At 47.5% G+C, this 17,843-nt stretch overlaps 1 protein-coding gene across 1 annotated transcript in view; it reads right to left on the bottom strand.

Moving 5' to 3' along the window:
• Positions 1-11,120: 11,120 nt before the first annotated feature.
• Positions 11,121-17,843, bottom strand: part of LOC145338651 (immunoglobulin mu heavy chain-like) — a 31,752-nt gene continuing 25,029 nt past the window's right edge. Inside the window, exons 8-11 of the mRNA XM_080183042.1 lie at positions 14,710-15,012; positions 14,302-14,619; positions 11,887-12,207; positions 11,121-11,730 (exon numbers count right to left, since the gene is read on the bottom strand). Coding sequence (XP_080039168.1) covers positions 11,348-11,730; positions 11,887-12,207; positions 14,302-14,619; positions 14,710-15,012 — 1,325 coding nt within the window. The 3' untranslated portion in view covers positions 11,121-11,347. The remainder of the gene's footprint in view (positions 11,731-11,886; positions 12,208-14,301; positions 14,620-14,709; positions 15,013-17,843) is intronic.

Raw genomic sequence — 17,843 nt, 5'->3', positions numbered from 1 at the left:
AGTCTGAATGTGAGCTGTGAGCATCTGCTGGTCACTGCTGAACCTGTAATACAGACAGCAGAGTAAAAACCTTGGATTTGCCATACAGACAATACAGACATACAGAAGATAGGTTGAGGGAGCTAGGTCTCTTCTCCTTGGAGAGACGAAGGTTGAGAGGTGACCTGATAGAGGTTTATAAAATGTTGAGAGATATAGATAGGGTGGATTCTCGGAGGCTATTTCCCAGGGCTGAAATGGTCGCTACGAGAGGACACAGGTTTAAGGTGCTGGGAAGCAGGTACAGAGGAGATGTTAGGGGTAAGTTTTTCACTCAGAGGGTGGTGAGTGAGTGGAATTGGCTGCTGTCGGTGGTGGTAGAGGCGAACTCGCTGGGGTCTTTTAAAAGACTTCTGGATGAGTATATGGGATCTAATGGGATTGGGAGTTACAGATAGTTCTATGGCTTAGTAGGTATAGATGTGATCGGCACAACTTGTGGGCTGAACGGCCTGTTTGTGCTGTAGTGTTCTATGTTCTATGTTCAGACAGTGCACCCAAAAAAGACAGCGAGACTGTCTGTCTACTCAAAAGTGAACAATAAAGGATAAGTGGGGGCTGTCCTTATTCTGAGAGATGGACACTAAAGGACGGAGGTCTGTCCTTATTATGGGAGATGAAACCTGTAGAATAGGTTTATGGTTGTGCTCAGAATGAGTGTGGATAACTCTGTTCTTCTGGTTCAGAGTTGTTGTCTTGTGTTTATTAAGACTACACAGAACCAACAGAACAGGTAAGCTGTCCTGTTTCTCAGAGATGGGGACATAAAGAACAGAGAATCTGTCCTTCTCTTTTCCTCTTCATTTACAGGATATGGGTGTTACTGCCTGGGACATCCCTAGTTGCCCTTGAGAAGGTGGTGGTGAGCTGACTTCTTGAACCCACTACAATCCCTGAGGTATAGTTACATACATTGTGCTGTTAGGGAGGAACTGCCAGGATTTGGACCCAGCCACAGTGAAGGAATGGCCAATACACTTCCAAGTCAGAATGGTCAGTGACTTAGAGTGGAACTTGCATGTGGTGGTGTTTCCACATGTCTGCTGCCCTTGTCTTCCTAGATGGTAGGAGTCAAAGGTTTGGAAGTTGCTGCCTAAGGAGCCTTTGTGAGTGTCCGCAGTGCATCTTGTAGATGGTACACATGACTGCCACTGTGCGTTGGTGGTGGTGGAGTGAATGTTGGTGGATGTTGGTACCATTCGTGGATGGTGTCGAGCTTCTTGAGTGTGGTTGGAGCTGCACTCATCCAGACATGCGGAGAGTATACCACCATCTGACTTGTGTTTTGTAGATGGTGGACACACTTTGTAGGGGTCAGGAAGTGAATTCTCTCTGCAGGATTCCTAGCGTTTGATCTGCTCTTGTAGCTACAGAATTTATATGGCTGGGTCCAGTTCAGCTTCTGGTCAATGGTAACCCCCCCAGGATGTTAATAGTGGGGGATTCAGCGATGGACACTAAACAACAGGAAACTGACCTTTTGTGGGTGAGCTCGATATTAAAGGACAGGAACTTCAAGGGTATGGACAATAAAGGACAGGGAGTCTGACCACATTCTGGCAGATGGACACTACTGGGTGGCACGGCGGCACAGTGGTTAGCACTGCTGCCTCACAAGCACCAGGGACCCGGGTTCGATTCCCAGCCCGGGTCATTGTCTGTGCAGAGTCTACACATTCTCCCCATGTCTGCGTGGGTTTTCTGGCTCAAGGGGCTAGATGGCCTTCTCCTGCTCCTATTTCTTATGTTGTGTTCTGACACTAAAGTACTTGGAATCTGTCCTTATTTCTAGGACATGGACACGAAAGGACAAGGAATTTGACATTATTTCTGGGATATGGATACTAAAGGACTGGGAATCTGTCCTTATTCTGGGACATGGACACTAAGGGACTGGGAATCCATCCTTACTCTGGGACATGGACACTAAAGGACTGGGAATCCGTCCTTATTCTGGGACATGGACTCTATCGTACAGGGAATCTGACCTCATCTCGGACATGGACACTAAAAGACAGGGAATCAGACCTCATTGTGGGACATGGATCCTAAAGGACAGGAATCTGACCTTATTCTGGGACATGGACCCTACAGGACAGGGAATCTGACCTTATTCTGGGACATGGACACTAAAGGACAGGGAATCTGACCTTATTCTGGGACATGGACACTGAAGGACAGGGAATCTGACCTTATTCTGGGAAATGGACACTACAGGACAGGGAATCTGACCTTATTCTGGGACATGGATCCTAAAGGACAGGGAATCTGACATTATTCTGGGATATGGACACTAAAGGACATGGAATCTGACCTTATTCGGTGACATGGATCCTAAAGGACAGAGAATCTGACCTTATTCTGGGACATGGACACTACAGGACAGGGAATCTGACCTTATTCTGGGACATGGACACTGAAGGACAGGGAATCTGACCTTATTCTGGGACATGGATCCTAAAGGACAGGGAATCTGACATTATTCTGGGATATGGACACTAAAGGACAGGGAATCTGACCTTATTCGGTGACATGGATCCTAAAGGACAGGGAATCTGACCTTATTCTGGGACATGGACACTACAGGACAGGGAATCTGACCTTATTCTGGGACATGGACACTACAGGACAGGGAATCTGACATGAGTCAGGTGTAGACAGCGGGCAGCGTCTGAGCGGGCAGCGGAGTGAGAGGGAAGCAGAGTGAGCTACTAGGGCTTAATATCAAAAAGGGCTGGAAAGAAAAAAGGCCAGGTGAGTTCGTTTGAAAAACAAAAAAAAACAAAAAAAACAAAAAAAAAAAAAATTTTTTCAAAACTACTACAGTAAATAATGGAGGGGCATGTGATGTGTGGTTTCTGTATGATGTGGGAATTGGTGGACCCTAGGGTTCATCCCAGTGACCATGTCTGCAGTAAGTGCAGGTTGCTGGAGGAGCTCCAGCTCAGGGTAAATGAGCTGGCCTCTGAGCTACAGACACTGAGGCTCATCAGGGGGAGAGAGGGTGCCATTGTCAATGGGGTGCAAGTGACATCCACCCCCCCTAGACTGGCTAACTCTAAGGGTCAGGGACAAGAGGGGGCTACTGGGAAGAGGAAGGGGGGTGAGGAGCGGAGGCCTCAGCCTCTTAATCTGCATAACAGGTTTGAGGTTCTTGCTTCCAAGTTGGACGAGAACGAGGCAGGTGAGGTTGGTGAGCAAGCTGCACACGGTACAGTGCTGCAGCAGGACATAGGCAAAGAGAAAAGGAAAAGGAACGTAGTAGTTATTGGGGATAGTGGGGTGAAGGGTATTGACACTGTCCTTTGTCACAATGACAAAGTGCACAGAAGGGTGTGTTGTCTGCCTGGTGCTCGGGTACGGGATGTCGCAGCTGGGCTGCAGAGGAACCTGGAGTGGGAGGGTGAGAATCCGGTCGTTGTGGTACATGTGGGTGCCGGCGACGTAAGCAAAATGCAGACTGAGGATCTGGGGAGGGAGTATGAAAAGCTTGGAATGGAATTAAAAAGTAGAACCGACAAGGTGGTTATCTCTGGGCTACTGCCTGAACCGTGTGCAGATGGGCGTAGGGTTGACAGGATTAAGGAAGTGAATGGGTGGCTCAGGGATTGGTGTGGGAGGAATGGGTTTGAATTTATGGGGCATTGGCACCAGTATTGGGGTAGGTGGGACCTGTTCGGGAGGGATGGGGTTGGTCTGAACCGTGCTGGGACCAGAGTGCTGGCGAATCGAGTAAAGAGGACTGTAGACAGGGCTTTAAACTAATTAGGGGGGGGGAGGGTGCGAGGGTAGGTGACCTTACGAGGTCTAAAGTTAAGGAGAGTGTACATGGAAGGGAAGAGGCCGAGGATGTCCCAATAATAGAGGGAGTAGGGGGCGTGAGTATAGTTGGTGGCGTTGCGGCAAATAGGGTCCAGGTGAAGGCTGGGATGAAAGCACTTTATCTGAATGCACTATGAATGCACGAAGCATTCGGAATAAAGTGGATGAGCTGATGGCGCAGATCGACACAAATGGATACGATCTGGTGGCCACTACAGAGACGTGGCTGCAGGGTGACAGGGACTGGGAGCTGAATGTACAGGGCTATCAAGTGTTTAGGAAGGATAGGCAGGAGGGAAAAGGGGGGGGCGTAGCTCTGCTGATTAAGGATAGCATCACGGTGGTAGCAAGGGATGATATTGGAGCCAAGGAGCAGAGGGTGGAATCGTTGTGGGTGGAGATTAGGAACAGCAAAGGGAGGAAGACGCTGGTGGGTGTCGTCTATAGGCCCCCAAATAATGATCTGGAGATGGGGCGGGCTGTTAACGCGCAAATAAGTGCGGCGTGCAAGAATGGGACGGCCGTAGTTATGGGGGATTTCAATCTGCATATTGATTGGTCGACCCATGTTGGACGTGGGGGGCTCGAGGAAGAGTTCTTGGAATGCTGCCGGGATAGTTTCCTCGAACAGTGTGTGTTGGAGCCGACGAGGGAGCGAGCTATCTTGGATCTGGTGCTATGTAATGAGGCGGGTAGAATTAGGGACCTTGTGGTGAAGGATCCTCTTGGGGAGAGTGATCATTGTATGGTGGAGTTTCTGGTGCAGATGGAGGAGGAGAAAGTGGGTTCCCGGACACGCGTCCTTTGTTTGAATAGAGGGAAATACGGTAGGATGAGAGAAGAATTGGCGAATGTGGACTGGGAGAGCGCGTTGGAGGGAGGGTCTGTTAAGGAGCAGTGGAGGATCTTTAAGGAGATCTTTCTTGGTGCTCAACGGAAATTTATTCCGATGGTCAAAAAGGATAGTAGGAGGAGAGGTAATAAGCCGTGGATAACAAAGGAGGTGAAGGAAAGTGTTAAACTAAAAGCGGAGGAATTTAGAGTAGCTAAGAGTAGTGGGCGAGAAGAGGATTGGGAGAGGTTTAAATGTCAACAAAGATTGACAAAGAAGTTGATAAGGAAGGGTAGGAGAAACTATGAAGCTGGGCTAGCGCTTAATATAAAAAAGGATAGCAAGAGTTTTTATAAATATATAAAAAGGAAGAGGCTGGCTAGGGTGAATGTTGGTCCTTTAGAGGATGAGAAAGGGGACCTAGTGGTAGGGGATGGGGATATGGCTAAGGTCTTGAATAACTTTTTTGTTTCTGTCTTCACGGAGGAGGACGTGAATAATTTGCCGGGTGTTAGCGATAGAAAGGTGGTAGGACTGGAGGGTCTTAATGACATTACTGTTACTAGAAAGGCGGTGCTCGACAGACTGGAGGGGCTGATTGTGGACAAGTCCCCAGGACCGGATGGAATGCATCCGAGGGTTCTGAAAGAAATGGCGGAGGTGATAGTGGATGCCTTGGTGGTTATTTTCCAAACGTCGCTGGATTCCGGGGAAGTGCCGGATGATTGGAAAACGGCTAATGTTACGCCGTTGTTTAAGAAGGGTGCCAGGCAAAAGGCGGGGAATTATAGGCCGGTTAGTTTAACATCTGTGGTAGGTAAAATGTTAGAATCTGTCATTAAGGAGGAAATTGCGAGGCATCTTGAAGGGAATTGCTTGATAGAGCAGACGCAGCACGGTTTCATTAAAGGGAAGTCGTGTCTGACAAATTTACTGGAGTTCTATGAGGATGTGTCTAGGGCGGTGGATAGAGGAGAGCCGGTGGATGTGGTCTTTCTAGATTTTCAGAAAGCGTTTGACAAAGTGCCTCACAAGAGGTTATTGCAGAAGGTTGAGGGACATGGAGTTGGGGGTAGGGTGTTAGCGTGGATAGAAGATTGGTTGTCAAATAGGAGGCAGAGAGTGGGGGTCAACGGGTGCTATTCGGATTGGCGGATGGTGACTAGTGGAGTGCCCCAGGGGTCGGTGCTGGGGCCTCAGCTTTTTACCATTTATATAGATGATCTGGAGGAGGGAACCGAGTGTAGAGTGTCGAAATTTGCTGATGACACCAAGATTGGTGGAACGGTAAATTGTGCGGAGGGTGTGGAGAGTCTGCAGAAGGATCTAGATAGGCTGGGCGAATGGGCCAGGAAATGGCAAATGGAATTTAATGTTGGCAAGTGTGAGGTGGTCCACTTTGGTAGGAAAAATGGTAGGAAGGACTATTACTTATGAGGCGAAAAACTGCAGCAGGCGACGGTGCAGAGGGACCTCGGGGTCCTTGTGCATGAGTCGCAAAAACCCAGCTTGCAGGTGCAGCAGGTGGTCAGGAAGGCGAATGGGATGCTGGCCTTCATAGCGAAGGGGATTGAATATAAAAGTAGGGAGGTCTTGCTGCAGCTGTATAGGGCATTGGTGAGGCCGCAACTGGAGTACTGTGTGCATTTTTGGGCGCCGCACCTGCGCAAAGATATTTTGGCCTTGGAGGGAGTGCAGAGGAGGTTTACTCGGCTGATACCGGAGTTGAGGGGGTTGAGCTATGAGGAGAGGCTGAATAAACTGGGCTTGTACTCGTTAGAGTTTAGAAGAATGAGAGGAGATCTCATTGAGACGTATAAGATGACGAATGGGATGGATAGGATAGAGGTGGAAAGACTCTTCCCGCTTAAAAAAGACAATAGGACTAGGGGGCACAGCCTCAAGATAAAAGGGGGGCGGTTTAGAACGGAGTTGAGGAGGAACTTCTTCACTCAAAGGGTGGTGAATCTCTGGAATTCTCTGCCTGTTGAAGTGGTGGAGGCTGCCTCGCTAAATATTTTTAAGACGCGGGTTGATGGGTTTTTGATAGGAGAGGGGATTAAGGGTTATGGGGAGAGGGCGGGAAAGTGGAACTGAGCAGCGACAGATCAGCCATGATCTTATTGAATGGCGGGGCAGGCTCGAAGGGCTGGATGGCCTACTCCTGCTCCTATTTCTTATGTTCTTATGTTCTTAAGTGGACACTAAACAATCATAGCATCCTGACAGTGCAGAAGGAGGCCATTCAGCCCATCAAGCCTGCATCGACACCAATCCCACCCAAGTCTATCTTGTGTACTCATGGATTTACACTGCTAATCCCCTTGACACTAAAGGGCAATTTATCATGGCCAATCAACCTATCCCACAGATCTTTGGGCTGCAGTAGCAAACCGGAGCACCCGGAGGAAATCCAGGCAGACACAGGGAGAATGTGCAAACTCCACACAGACATTTACCTGAGGCCAGACCTGAACCTGGGTCCCTGGTGCTATGAGGTAGTAGTGTTAACCACTGTGCCACCATGCTGCCCAGGAGTGGACGGTAATCTAACTTTATTCTGAAACATGGACCATAAAGCTCAGGGAATCTGACCTTTTGCTGGGAGTTCTATACGGAAAGACATGAAAGGATAGGGAATCTGAGCTTATTCTGGGATATGGACACTCAAGGACAGGGAATCTGACCTTATCCTGAGACTTGGACACTAAATGACTCAGAATCTTTCCTTATTCTGGGACATGGACACTAAAGAACTGGGAATCTGACCTTATTCTGGGGCATGGATACTAAAGGACAGGGAAACTTTCATTAGTCTGGGACATGGACACTAAAGGACTGGGAATCTGACCTTATTCTGGACATGGATACTAAAGGACAGGGAAACTTTCATTAGTCTGGGACATGGACACTAAAGGACTGGGAATCTGACCTTTCACTGGGAGTTCTACACTGAAAGACATGAAAGGATAGGGAACCTGAGCTTATTCTGGGACATGGACAAGAAAGGACAGGACATCCGACTTTGTCCTGGAATATGGACTCTAATGAACAGGAAATCTGACCGTATTCCTGGATTTGGACGCCAGAAGGTAGGAAATCTGATATTAATGTAGGAGATGGACACTAAATGACACAGAATCTGACCTTATTTTGGGATTTGGGCACTAAAGGACAGAAAATCTGACCTTATTCTGGAATAGACAGCTTAATGACAGGGATCTGACCTTCTCCTTCCTTATGGACACTAATAGACAGGGAAACTGGCCTGAATCTGGGACATACACAGTAAAGGACAGAGAATCTGCCCTCATTCTGGGATATGGTCTGAAATACTGGAAAACCCACCTTATTCTGGGACATGGACAGTAAAGGACAGGAAACCTGACCTTATTCTGGGACACAGACACTGAAAGACAGGAAATCTGATTTTACTGTGGGATATGGATACAAAAGGACAGGGAATCTCACCTTTGCCAGGGAAATGGACACTAAACAATCATAGCATCCTGACAGTGCATAAGGAGGCCATTCAGCCCATCAAGTCTGCACTGACACCAATCCCACTAAAGCCGACCTTACCCACGGATTTCCACTGCTAATCACCTTGACACTCAGGAGCAATTTGGCACAGGCAATCAACCTAACCCACACATCTTTGGACTGCAGTAGCAAACCGGAGCTCCCAGAGGAAATCCAGGTGGACACTGGGAGAATGTGCAAACTCCACACGGACAGTTACGTGAGGCTGGACCTGAACACTGGCCACTTTTGCTGTGAGGCGGCAGCGCTAACCACTGTGCCACCATGCTGCCCCAGAGAGGATGGGAATCTGACTTTATTCTGGGACATGGATGCTCGAGAACAGGTAATCTGACCTTATTCTGGGAAATGGACACTAAATGACCTGGGATCTGTCCTTAAATGGACACTAACGGTCAGGTAATCTGACCTTATTCTGGGAAACGGACAATGAAGGACAGGGAATCTGACCACTTGGGTGAATCAAAACCCCCAGATTAGGTGAAGTGAAAAGCTTAAAATAACAGTAGTTTGTTGCCATTCAACTGTGGGTGTGTTTGTAACCTAATGGTTGGAATTAGAGAGTTGGATAATAAGATGTGGGAATCAATTGTAGATAAATCCTGTTATCATTGAATTGAAAATTAAATCTGGTCACCTTGACGACAGTAACAAAGGTGCTGTAGAGGAAACTGAGAATAAACAGAATGATAAAGGCAGAAACTGTCAGCGCGTTGTCATCTCCCTCCAAGTCTCCCATTTCTTCCTTTCCTTCCTCTCCTGTCACATCTGGAGGTGTCTCTGAAACAAAGAGAAATCGGAGCTGTTAAAGTTCACATCAAGGTCCCCAACATCTCAATAGTTTGAAGATAACACAGCAAAGGAGGAGATGACAGTGGAGCAGTGGGGGCGAGGGAGGTGATGGCCTAGTGGTATTATCGCAAGACGATGAAACCAGAAACTCAGCTAATTGTCTGGGGACGCAGGTTCGAATCCCGCTACGGCAGATGGTGGAATTTCAATTCAATAAAAAAATCTGGAATTAGGAGTCGACCAAAGATCATGAAACCATTGTCGATTGTTGTAAAAAAAAATCGGGTTCACTGATGTCCTTGAGGGAAGGAAATCTCTGGCCTACATGTGACTCCAGAGCCACAGCAATGTGGTTGACTCTCAACTGACCCTCAGTAACTAGGGATGGGCAATAAATGCTGGCCAGCCAGCAATTCCCATGTCCCACAAATGAATAAAGAAAAAGCACTGGGAGCAGTGAATCATTACAAACTCTCTCCTTCTCAACATGTCTCTCTCTCTCTGATTCTGTCACCCTCTTCCCTCTCACACATTCTTCCCTCTATCCCCAGGAATTCTATTCTCTTGTTTCATTGTCACTCTCACTTTCTCTCTGTCTGTCACACTCTCTTTGTCTCCAATAACACCCATTGACCTGCAGGAAGCACTCTGAGATTATCCCCACAACCAGGATGATATTTCTTTCTTTTTGATTTGCTGCTTCTATTTAATATTTCAGTTGACCCAATATTTTCTGAGGCAGCATTAGATGAGCCTGTGCAGTCACCAGATACGACACTGACCTTATCTGCTCAGTAACACAAATTGCTGTGAGTGGTGATGTGAGAGAGTGAGGGACCAAATGGATTCTGAAAGCCTGCAGTTCATGGATCGCTGTGATGGGGTTTTGTGGATAAAATTCCCACCTCTGGCTCAGAGAATTGTGGGTATGAGTTTCACTCCAGAGACTAGAGTGCATCATTCAGGCAGGCACTCCGATGCAGGACTGAGGAAGTGCTGCAGTGTCGAAGGTGCCGCCTTTCAAATCAGACGTTAAGCGATGGCCCTCAGGCTGATGTTAATGTGTAAATGAGCCACAACACTACTGGAAGAAGAGCAGGAAGTTCCCTGCAGTGTTCTGAGCCGGACAACATCCATCCTTCAATCTAAACACCCAAAACCAGATGATCCAGTCATTCTCACAGTTCTCAATGTGGGAACTGACTGAGAGCAAATTGAATTGGGTAAACCGAGAAAGACCAAAGCCAACCTGACATTAGTATGGTACAATGATGATGGAGTTGTTTTAAAGTTTATATATTAGTGTCACAAGTAGGCTTATATTAACGCTGCGATGAAGTTACTGTGAAAATCCCCTAGCTGCCACACTCCAGCATCTGTTCGGGTACACTGAGGGAGAATTCAGCATGGCCAGTGCATGTCACCAGCACGCCTTTTGGACTGTGGGAGGAAACCAGAGCATCCGGAAGAAACCCACGCAGACACGGGGAGAACGTGCAGACTCCGCACAGGCAGTGATCCAAGCTGGGGGTTGAACCCCTTTCCCAGCGCTGCGAGGCAGCAGTGCTAATCACTGTGATGCCCTGTTGTGGGCCAATCATTGCAACTCTGCTGGTTGCAAGCGCATTACACTCATCACATCTCATGTCCTCTAAGTTAGGGTGGCATGGTGGCACAGTGGTTAGCACTGCCAACTCACAGCGCCAGGGACCCAGGTTCGAATCCCAGCTTGGGTCACTGTCTGCACGTTCTCCCCGTGTCTGCATGGGTTTCCTCCCATAGTCCAAAAAATATGCTGGTTAGGTGCATTGACCACGCTAATTTCTCCCCCAGCGTTCCCAAACAGGCACCAGAGTGTGGCAACAAGGGATTTTCACAGTAACTTCATTGCAGTGTTAATGTATGCCTACTTGTGACACGAATAAATAAACTTTAAGTTTGACTCATTTACTGTTTCTCAAACACACCAACAATGAAGAGTCGAAACTGAAACCTTTTCACATCATGTTTATTGAAACTGGATCAGGACGCTTTGCCACGTACAATTAACCCTTTGTGGGATCTCACACAGCTTTCACACTCATCAAATGGAGCAGAAAAATATTGCAAAGGGAACTCAGGACTTTCAGACATTTGGAGAAAAGGACGTTCGGTGTCTGATTCAATCACCAAATAGTTCTTTAACTCAATTATTGAGCAAAGCCGTTTTCTGTGACCTGTCACCAGAAGAGAGATGTTCTTGTGATCACAACAATCCTCTGGCTGCATTAACCATCCATTTACAAGGATTATATAAATGGCTGATTGAATGGCCAGATGTTATGAGCAGGATTTAAAACTCTCAGTCAGGACAAGTGACACATTGACCAGGGTGGGTTTGCTGTGAGATTTATTAATGCTCCTGAACAGGTTTGATGTGACTGACTCATGTCCCACCACACAGGAGTAAGTGGTCCCGCTGTTCCACTCGTCCGCAGAGACTGTCAGCTGACTGCTCGACTTCCAGCCGCTGTGACCGTCCTCGCTCACCGGCTGGTTCACGAATCCCAATTTGAGGAGAGTGTCGTTGGCCATCCAGGCCAGATAGATGTCTGCGGGGGAGAATCCGGTCACCAGGCACACCAGGGTCGCAGTCTGGTCCCTCTCCATCTCATCCGACGAAGGGGGAAGGAGGTAGACTTGAGGCTGAGTCTTAACCTCAACTGGAAACAGAGACAACATAGATTAGACTGAGTCTTTCTCTCTTGTATTTACCCACTGACACAAACCGGGTGAGGAAGACGGGGCAGCACGGTAACACAGCGGGTTTCCATGCTGTAAACCTCTATGACTCTTTGACTAGTTCCATCCACACGTACCTTGGGCTTTCCTGATTGACCTCTTCTCCGGCGTGGGCAAACTCTTGTCCTCCACCCAACACAAATACTCAACCCCGCTTTCCCACTCTGCGGCAGGGACCGTCAGTCTGCTGAAGATCATGTCTCTGTCTCCATTCCTCTTGGGACTCTGAGTCTTCACTCCATCTTTTCTCTCAATTCCATCCACCTGCCAGGTCACCCTGGCTCCCTCCAAATCACCATGAAGTATCTCACAAAGAAGAGTGGCTGTCCTGTTCCTCCAGATCTCTTCAAAAGGAGGTTTCCTTAAGGTGACTGAGATCCCAGTGTCCAAACACTGATCTGGGTGAGAAATGACAATGATTATTTCATGATTCCCCAATGGGATGAGGACGTGGCTTTGCAAGGCTGGCGATTCAGGCCCGTTGTCACAGATACAGCAGTGGCTCACAGGGCTCTTTCACAGGGTTTGTGCCTGGAGCCACATCTGAGGCAGACAGGGTCAGGACAGTCGGCACGGTGGCACAGTGGTTAACACTGCTTCCTCACAGCGTCAGGGACCCAGGTTCAAATCCAGCCTCGGGTCACTGTCTGTGTGGAGTCTGCATGTTCTCCCTGTACCTGCGAGGGTTTCCTCCGGGTGCTCAGGTTTTCTCCCACAGTCCAAAGATGTGCAGGTTAGGTGGATTGGCCGTGCTAAATTGACCTGAGTGTTAGTAGGATCAGCTGGGTAAATAATTGGGTTACAGGGATAGGGCCTGGGCGGGATTGTGGTTGGTATAGAGTCGATGGGCTGAATGGCCTCAAGGAACAAAAAACAAAGAAAATTACAGCACAGGAACAGACCCTTCGGCCCTTCAGCACTTTATGCCTGCACTGACCATGCTGTCCGACTTAACTAAATCTCCAACCTTTCCGGGGACCATATCCCTCCATTCCCATCCTATTCATCTGTTTGTCAAGATGCCCCTTCAAAGTCACGATGGTATCTGCTTCCACTACCTCCCCCGGCAGTGAGTTCCAGGCACCCACCACCCTCTGTGTAAAAAATGTGCCTCGTACATCTCCGTTAAACCTATGCCCCCGAGTAATTGACTCTTCTACCCTGGGAAAAAGCTTCTGACTATCCGCTCTGTCTATGCCTCTTATAATCTTGTAGACTTCTATCAGGTCTTCCCTCAACCTCTGTTGTTCCAGTGAGAACAAACCAAGTTTCTCCAACCTCTCCTCATAGCTAATACCCTCCTTACCAGGGCAACGGCGTGGCAAATCTTTTCTGTACCCTCTCCAAAGCCTCCACATCCTTCTGGTAATGTGGCGACCAGAATTGAACACTATATTGCAAGTGCCTCCTTCTGTGTTGTAGGGATTCTAACCTATAATCTTTCCTGAAAGGAACATTAACAAACCAGCTGGGTTTTTAATGACAAGAGAACAGCTTCTGGTTCACTGATACCAGCGTTTAATTTCCAATTTTTACTTTCTAAAACCAAATTCAAATTCTCAAGCTGTGTTGGATTTGAACTCAGTTCTCTGGATCATTAATTGGCCGTGTCAGCCTTGCCTCGTTAGCCGGGCTGCCTCCTCTCCATTGCTGCATCTTCAAGTCACACATCAGATACTTGAGTTCATGAGCAAGAATGACCAACCAGTACTGAGGGAACTCTGCACTGTTTCCAGTGCTGTCTTTCAGAAAGAGACCTGAAACCAAGGTCCCTTCTCAGGCTGAAGAAACAGATCCTATTGTCAAGGTTTTGAAGAAGAGGAAAGTAGTCAATATTTAGCAGATTATCTGAATCACCATATTGGCATGTCAGCTCTAACTCTCACCAACTTCTACAGATGCCCCATATTTTTTTTGTTTGCATTCTTTCTGGTTGTATCACAGCTTGGTACGGGCTCCTGCTCTGCCCAAGACCGCAAGGAACTACAAAAGGGTTCTGAATCTCGCCCAATCCATCACGCAAACCAGCCTCCCATCCATTGATTCTGTCTACACTTCCCCCTGCCTCGGCAAAGCAGCCAGCGTAATTAAGGACCCCCCCTCGCACCCCGGACGTTCTCTCTTCCATCTTTATGAACGGTATGTTTTGTCTGTGTCGTGTGCAAGGAACAATACTTTTCACTGTGTATCAAGGTATGTGAGAATAATAAATCAAATTAGTTGACATTTTCCTTGCATTGAAGCTGTGTCTACACCTGATGGAAAGTATTTTACTGGCTGTGAAACACATTGGAAAATCCTGAGGATGTGAAAGGTACAATATTAATGTGATTGTATCTTTCTGTGTTCAGGCCTCTGGATTACTGACCCACTCAAACACCCACTGCATAAACACGCGGACATTGTCCGTGTTAAACTTCCTGACCCTCACAGAGTTTACAGCCTCAGGGATTAACAGTGTTAATTTTGGAGTTGGGGCCCCAGGGTCATACCTCGGATGTTCTTCACTGTCTTGCTGCTGTTGAAGTGGGAGGGTGGGTGAGACACAGCGCAGGTGAAGGCTGAGCCTTGCGTCCACTCCTGTGGACTCACAGTCAGGTAGTGCCTGACACTGAGTGTCCCTGCCTGCTCCAGAGCGGTGAGCCCAGCATGAGTCTTGGAGGAGATCAGAACACCATCTTTCTCCCAGGTGACATTCACGAAGTCCGGGTAGAATCCAGTGATCAAACACTCGAGTGTGGTTGTGTTCTTACTCTTCATCTCTTCTTCTGCTGGGGGCAGCAGTCTAACTGTGGGACTTTTTGGGTTCACTGGAACAAATGGGTAAACACGGGAAGCGTTAAAATTTTCCCCCTCAAGCTTACCAAAGTCAAGAGATTAATTTCTGATTGTTTGCCCACCTTTTGCTCTGCTTATCCGTTTTGACACCGGTGCAGACGAGGCAGCACCATGCACGGAGCACACAAACTCCACCCCGCTCTCCCATTCCTCTGCACTGGTTCGAAGTTGGCTGACGATAATGTGCAGGCTCCCTTCCCTTGTGGGCGGATAAGTCAAAACTCCGTCACTTCTCCTCTTGTTGCTCACTTCCCAGAGGATTTGGATTGGGCTCGGATCAGAACAGACCACTGAGCACTCCAGGGTAGCCGTCTTGTTCATCCAAACCTCTCTGATGGAAGGATTTCGGATCAAGACAGTCATTTCTGGGAATGGGAAAGGGGAAAAGTACAGAGAAATCAAAACAAAAACAGAAAATGCTGGAGAAACTCAGCAGGTCTGATAGTGTCCGTGGAGAGATGGGCTTCCGATTCCAAACACAAAGAGACTTGGGAGTCCTTGTTCAAGATTCTCTCGAGGTTAATGTGCAAGTTCAGTCGGCTGTTAGGAAGACAAATGCAATGTTAGCATTCATGTCGAGAGGGTGAGAATATAAGGACAGGGATTTACTGTTGAGGGTGTGTAAGGCTCTGGTCAGATCCCATTCGGAGCATTGTGAGCATTTTGGGTCCTGTATCTCAGGAAGGATGTGCTGGCCTGGAAAGGGTCCAGAGGAGATTCACAAGAATGATCCCCGGAATGAAGAGCTTGTCGTATGAGGAACCTGGATCACCTCAGGCTTAGAATCCTCATCCTATGTTCCATTGGTTTCACCTCTCCTGATCTCAGTAATCTTCTCCATTCCTACAGCCATCCAGAAACTTTGTGTAACTCTAGTCTCTGGTACATCCTTCACTCGCTTTCCACCCAGCATCAGTGGACGTGCCTTCAACCATCTGGGCCCCAATCTCTGCAACTCACTGCCCAAACCTCAGCGACTTGTCACCTCTCTCCCCTCGTTTGAGACTCTCCTTAAAGCCTCTCTCTCTTCGGCCAAGCTTTCAGTATATCACAATATCTTCTCCTTCTGGCTCAGTGTCAGCTCCCCTTTGGTTTTGTTCCTGTCAGGCCCTTTGGAATGGTTTGCTGCATTGACGGCACTATATCAATGCACATTGCCATTGACGGTAATTCCTTGTGAAAAAAGATGGTTAGTTTGCATTGGGAGGACAACCCCCAGAAATCAGAGGAAGTAACACAGGTTACCTCTTCCTGGAGGTTGGGATTATTTCTGCATAACATGTACTTTCCCCAGTTTCATTCAGAGTTACAGGCCTGGGAAGATAACGCTTGAATTGTTCCCATTTTCTGTTTTGTATTCATTTTTCAATTCATTTGTGGGACATGGGCGTTGTTGGCTGGCCAGCATTTATTGCCCATCCCTAGTTGCCCTTGTTCAGAGGGCAGTTGAGAGTCAACCACATTTCTGTGGCTCTGGAGACACGTGTAGGTCAGACCTGGTAAGGAAGGCAGATTTCCTTCCCTAAAGAACATCAGTGAGCCAGATCGGTTTTTCCGACAATTGACAATGGATTTGTGGTCATTAGTAGATTCTTAATTCCAGATACTTCTTATTGAATTGAAATTCACCATCTGGAGTGGCAGGATTTGAACGCTGGGTCCCCAGAACATGAGCTGAGTTTCTGGATTAATAGTCGAGCAGTAATACCATGAGACCATCGTCTCCTCTCAAGGACATTGGCATTTCAGATATCCAGCAGTTTACTGTGTGTGCTGTACAAAGAGCAGAACAGCACAGGAACAGGCCCTTCGGCCCTCCAAGCCTGCACCAATCATGATGCTTGCCTAAACTAAAACCGTATGCACGTACAGAGTCCGTATCCTTCCATTCCCATCCTATTCATGTATTCGTCCAGTTGCCCGTTAAATGCCACCATTGTACCTGCTCCCATTACCTCCCCGGTCAGCACATTCCAGACATTCACCATCCTCTGTGTAAAAAAAAATTTGTCTTGCAAGCTCCTCTAAACTTTTCCCCACACACCTTAAACCGATGTACCCTCGTACTTGACTTTTCTACCCTAAGGAAAGAACATCTGACTATCCACTCTGTCCATGCCACTCATAATCTTGTAAACCTCTATCAGGTCGCCACCCCTCAACCTCCGCTGTTCCATTGAGAACAAACCGAGTTTCTCCAACCTCTCCAGAGCAGGCAACGTCCTGGTAAACCTCTTCCATACCCTCTCCAAAGCCTCCACATCCTACACTATTAAAAATACATTTATTTCATGAATCACAAGTGCTGTGATCCACGCTGATCTCTCCTGATGTAATATTAACGTTTGCGGAGAGACAGGATGATGATATCTGTGTCTGGATAAAAATCTCTCTTGTACACCAGCCATCACCCCTTGCGGCTGCAGTTTCAGCTCCTGTTCAGCACACAGTGTCTGTCTGACAGGACTGGGTCTTATATTTGGTTGAGACGTTCCGTTTCTCTCTCTTGTCTTTGAAACAAAACATTCACCAATTTCCTTCCACTTTGGGATCGCTGATTCTGTTCATCACTCAGTCGAAGTCCATTTTCCGAGTTTGTCAGGAAACCTGACAGGGTTTGTGAAAAGTCCCCTTAACCTTGTAAAATAATTATATTATTAGACACTGGGCATTTAATTCCATTTTCCCACTCTGAGGAAATTGAAACAAAGAGTCGAGAGAGCTAGAATACAAGAGTATAGTGAGCAGTCTTGGGTCCCTGTATCTAAGGAAGGATGTGCTGGCCTTGGAAAAGGTCCAGAGGAGATTCACAAGAATGATCCCTTGACGTATGAGGAACGGGTTGAGGACTCTGGATCTGTAATCATTGGAGTTTAGAAGGATGAGTGGGGGGGATCTTAATAAAACTTACAGGACACTGCGAGGCCTGAATAGAATGGACACAAAGAGAATGTTTCCACTCGTAGGAAAAACTAGAAGCAGAGGGAACAACCTCAGGCTAAAGGGACGGTCCTTTAAAACAGAGATGAGGAGGAATTTCTTCAGCCAGAGAGTGGTGAATCTGTGGAAATCTTTGCTGCAGAAGGCTGTGGAGGCTAGGTCATTGAGTGTCTTTAAGACAGAGATAGACAGGTTCTTGGTCAATAAGGTGATCAGGGGTTATGGGGAAAAGGCAGGAGAATGGGGATGAGAAAAA

The sequence above is a fragment of the Carcharhinus amblyrhynchos genome, unplaced genomic scaffold, assembly GCF_965287045.1.
Source record: "Carcharhinus amblyrhynchos unplaced genomic scaffold, sCarAmb.v2.hapA chromosome_131, whole genome shotgun sequence".
Lineage (NCBI taxonomy): Eukaryota > Metazoa > Chordata > Chondrichthyes > Carcharhiniformes > Carcharhinidae > Carcharhinus > Carcharhinus amblyrhynchos.
Note: the sequence above shows the minus strand (reverse complement) of the source record. Positions and strands in the feature narration are given on the sequence as shown.